Source organism: Lontra canadensis, unplaced genomic scaffold (genome assembly GCF_010015895.1).
Source record: "Lontra canadensis isolate GAN:19392208 unplaced genomic scaffold, GSC_riverotter_1.0 scaffold362, whole genome shotgun sequence".
NCBI lineage: Eukaryota > Metazoa > Chordata > Mammalia > Carnivora > Mustelidae > Lontra > Lontra canadensis.
In genome coordinates, this window is record NW_022631356.1 from 70,424 (window position 1) to 74,413 (window position 3,990).

The 3,990-nt window shown below is 38.0% G+C and overlaps 1 protein-coding gene across 1 annotated transcript; it reads right to left on the reverse strand.

Annotated features, from left to right (window-relative positions):
• Positions 1-448: 448 nt before the first annotated feature.
• Positions 449-2,006, reverse strand: LOC116862862 (ADP-ribosylation factor-like protein 14). The gene has a single exon (XM_032850294.1). It carries the CDS (start codon positions 1,543-1,545, stop codon positions 781-783), a length of 765 nt encoding a protein of 254 aa, XP_032706185.1. The 5' UTR covers positions 1,546-2,006; the 3' UTR covers positions 449-780.
• Positions 2,007-3,990: the final 1,984 nt, after the last annotated feature.

The window sequence follows — 3,990 nt, forward strand, 5'->3', positions numbered from 1 at the left end:
GTCTGGCTCTGGTTCCTTTTTGATCAGCACTGTGAGCTGTACATATATTGCCAAGTACTGACTATTCTATTGAATTCTATGTAAGCCCATCTTGGGCCTATAACCTCAAGCTGAGTAAAACCCAGACCTCACCCTAAACTCTAAAGTGCTAGCTAGCCTGACCCCCAGAACTTTAAGAGATAAACATCTTCCTATGTTTCTGGGCAATTAATAGCCTGAAGTTCCTTGTTTGACTCACTGTCAGAAGTTCCCACCAATATATTTCTAAGAGTTTGCAGGAATCCAGAAAAAGTCTTCATTTAAGTCATAGGGATTTACAAGATGTTAACATCAAACTTTTTCCTCTCCATAATTTAAAGTTCTATCTTTTACTAACTATTCCACAGGAGTGTGATGGAAATTCAATACTGTAACAGCTGGAAACCATCTGAAAGAATTCTGACTCTATTAGCAGTTTACTTAAACTTTGTTCTAGTCATCATATAAAAACAATAAAGCAATAATTTATTTGGTCCCAAACACGATTATTCTGATTCATACATAAATCCAACATATACAAAATTGTAAAATTTTCATTCTCAACTATCATTACCACATAGTTAACTAAAGTGCCTGGCCAAAAATAATATTGTCTAGATATTATTCTATGTTTTAGCTGAATTTAGGTGAAATAACATCTTAGGACAAGTTTGCTAACTCAGCAACTTGCTTTTCTCATTTGGCATCGAAAAAAAGTTACCCTTTCAACTTCACCAGTATGTCACTGCTTGGATCTCAGTTCTACCTAAAGAATGCTAAAGTGTCTCCTCTTGATTTCATGTGGCTTTTCACAAATTCAGTCAGTTTCCTGAACCCGTCCATCAGTCCATCCCCAGTGATGGCACAGCAGGGCTGAACATTCCAGTTCTGGTCACTGCAGAGCTGCTTCATTCTGAACATTCTGGTGATGTCCTGCCATCTGGTGATGGCAGTCAGAGCTCCAGGCACATCCTGTTTGTTGGCTAACAGGACAACAGGCACATTTTTAATGTGTTCATTCTTCAAAATGGGCTTCAGCTCTCTCCTGGAGTCTTCCAGTTGCTGCTTGTCCGTACTATCCACAACATACATCAGCCCATCGGTGTTCTCACTGTAATATTCCCACACAGTTCTCATTTTCTCCTGTCCTCCAACATCCCAGACTGTGAGTGAAAAACTCTTTTCCAACTCGATCATCTCCACGTTGAAACCTATTGTTGGGACGGTCGTAATATCCTTAGCAAACTTTAATTTGTAAAGGAGCGTAGACTTCCCAGCTGAGTCAAGTCCCAGAAGAAGAATCCGGGCTTGCTTGGTTTTGGGGTTTTTAGAACTCAGTAGACCCATTTTAGGGTGTTTTTTTTTTTTTTTCCCTCCCTTCAAAGACCTTTTCTTTTGGCCAGGGAGAATGTTTGCTCTCCAGGTCTTGTCTGAAAATAATAAGAGGAAAGAAGATAGCAGACGCTTCATGTTCTGTTTTAAAACTGGGAATCTGTGTGCCTTTATGTTGCAGCTTATTGACCTCATTATAGGCAAACAATGTTTTATTTGCAGTCCCAGCCAATCCTAAGGAATCTGGTATGAGTCAGCAGCCAGTGTTACAGTCGCTCAAAGGGGAAATTCTTTGTGAGTGAGTAGGACGTAGGAGGGCCTGGGTGGGTGATGCCACAGCTTGCTCTCTTCCAGATACTGGAAATTTAGAGGTAACCAAAGGTTTACAGGAACATGGTTTGGTAGTAGAATAAAAACTTAACGTTACAAGTGGTTTATAGAACTTCTCTAATTATTATACTGAACATTTATCTTATTCCATTTGTAAATGAGTAACCAGAGTTCTGAAGTCATGAAGGGAGAGTTTATCTCAGCGCCTGAAGTACCTTTAGTTCTCTTCTCCGGTCCAGATTATTCAGTAGGACACTTTAACCCACCCAAGGATAGGTGAACCTTACTCCCATAATATACAGAAACACTTCTCTATTCTTCTAGAAAATTACAACTATTCACAAGACCAAATATACAGGGATAGAAGGGGAGTTTGTAACACAAACACTTTTGAAATTAAGCAGTCTGATTAAAGGTGGTAAATTGAGTACATTTATTTATCTTCTTTCCTCAAGACTCCACCAAAATGATGGTAAAGGAATAAAAAGAACATATAAACCCATAACAAGAGCAGGAGAATCCATCAAAGGGTGAGAGATTTCAACAAAATTCTGCAAGATGGAATATAGATGGAAGATGAGTAGTGTTAACAAAATTCAGCTGAGTAAATTTGAAGATCTGATTGGCTTTATTAAGTGATTCATGAATTGGGCAGCCTCCCATCTACCAAATAAGGGGAGTTTCAAGGAGTTTTACAAAATGGAAGCTTTCTATGGAAAGGAGGATGGGATAGGGATGGGCAAAATGGGTATAGGGAATGGGAGATAGAGGCTTCCTATTACGGAATGAATAAGTTACAGGAATAAAAGGCACAGCATAGAGAATATAGTCAATGATATCACAATAGCGTTGTATGAGGATAGATGGTAGCCACACTTGTGAGCATATTATAATGGATAGAACTGTTGATTCACTATGCTGTACACCTGAAACTCATGTAACATTGCGTATTAACTCTACTTCAATTTAAAAAAAAATGAAAAGAAAGGAGAATGGGGCAAGAAAGTTATTAGCAAAAGAGAACAAAGGATCCGTTTCAGGCTAAGTTGCCCTCCCTTAAGAAGGGAAGGGGACATTTTTAAGTGGATTATTTAATTTTCCTTTGGGGAATGGAGAGGGCCTGTGTGACAAATTACATCATTGGTGCTGTTCAGAAAATTTCTGATTGACAGGTTAAGATCTATTTCTGGGGGAGGTTGAATCTGCAGTTAGGTTAGGTATTAAGCCCCAGTTTGGTGACTCAGCCTGGCCCAAGTGATGCCTATTTGGGGCCTGTGGTTTTCATTTTACAGTGGTAACTAATGCAACAGGATAAAACTGAACCTTGGAATGTTGATACACAGGATACAGATGGAAGGATGGAAATGAGGGACTAAAAACAGCAGGGTTTAAACATCTGAATAAAGAACCCCCCAACAAACAAATAAATAAATAAATACATAAAACCACATGTACACACACCTCTGCTGACTGACCATTCAGCAACAAGATATTATTCCAGGCCAAAAAAAAAAAAAAAAAATTTAAAGAGCGATATCAGAAAAAAGACCTCCAGGTTTTGAGACATCATAATGTCTAACTTAGTATTTAATTAATTATAGCCAACCTCACAGTTGGCAAACATTGCTCATGTATACAGAATGCCCAATCAGCTTTTCAGTGCACAGAGGTTCCCATACTTAATACATAGGATGCCTTCAATATAATGAGAGAAAGACCAAAAAATTTTTAAAAGGCTTTATAGAAGTTTAAACAGGGGTAATGCAGAGATTTGAAAATATTTCCATAGAGATTTGAAAAGGTATTGCATCCATAAAATAAGACAAAGATGCTATTCAAAAGCCTACTCAAAAAACAAAATAGAACTCTTGAAAAACAAATACATGATTTCCAAAATTTGAACAGATCAATAATAGGTTGGAAGAAAATCTTTCAGAAAGTAGAAGATAGAAAATATGAAGAATAAAGAGATATAGAGATCAATCCAGACATTTTATTTATTTGTTTTTAAAGATTTTATTTATTTGAGAGAAAGGGCATGTAAGAGGAGGGTCAGAGGGAAAGGGAGAGGGATAAGCAGACTACACACTGAGCCCATTACTGGGCTCAGTCTCACCACTCTGGAGATCATGACATGATCCGAAACCAAGAGTCAGCCACTTTACTGACTGAGCCATCAAGCACCCCAATCCAGAAGTTTTAATATCTAACCTATATGACTTTATTCCAGAGAGAACAAAAATATGAAAAGCGAAATTATCAAAGAAACAATGTAAGGGCACCTGGGTGGCTCAGTGGGTTAAACCTCTG

Coding starts and splice junctions, on each gene's coding strand:
- LOC116862862 (XM_032850294.1), bottom strand. CDS start 1,545: ATGAGGTCAATAAGCTGCAACATAAAGGCACACAGATTCCCAGTTTTA.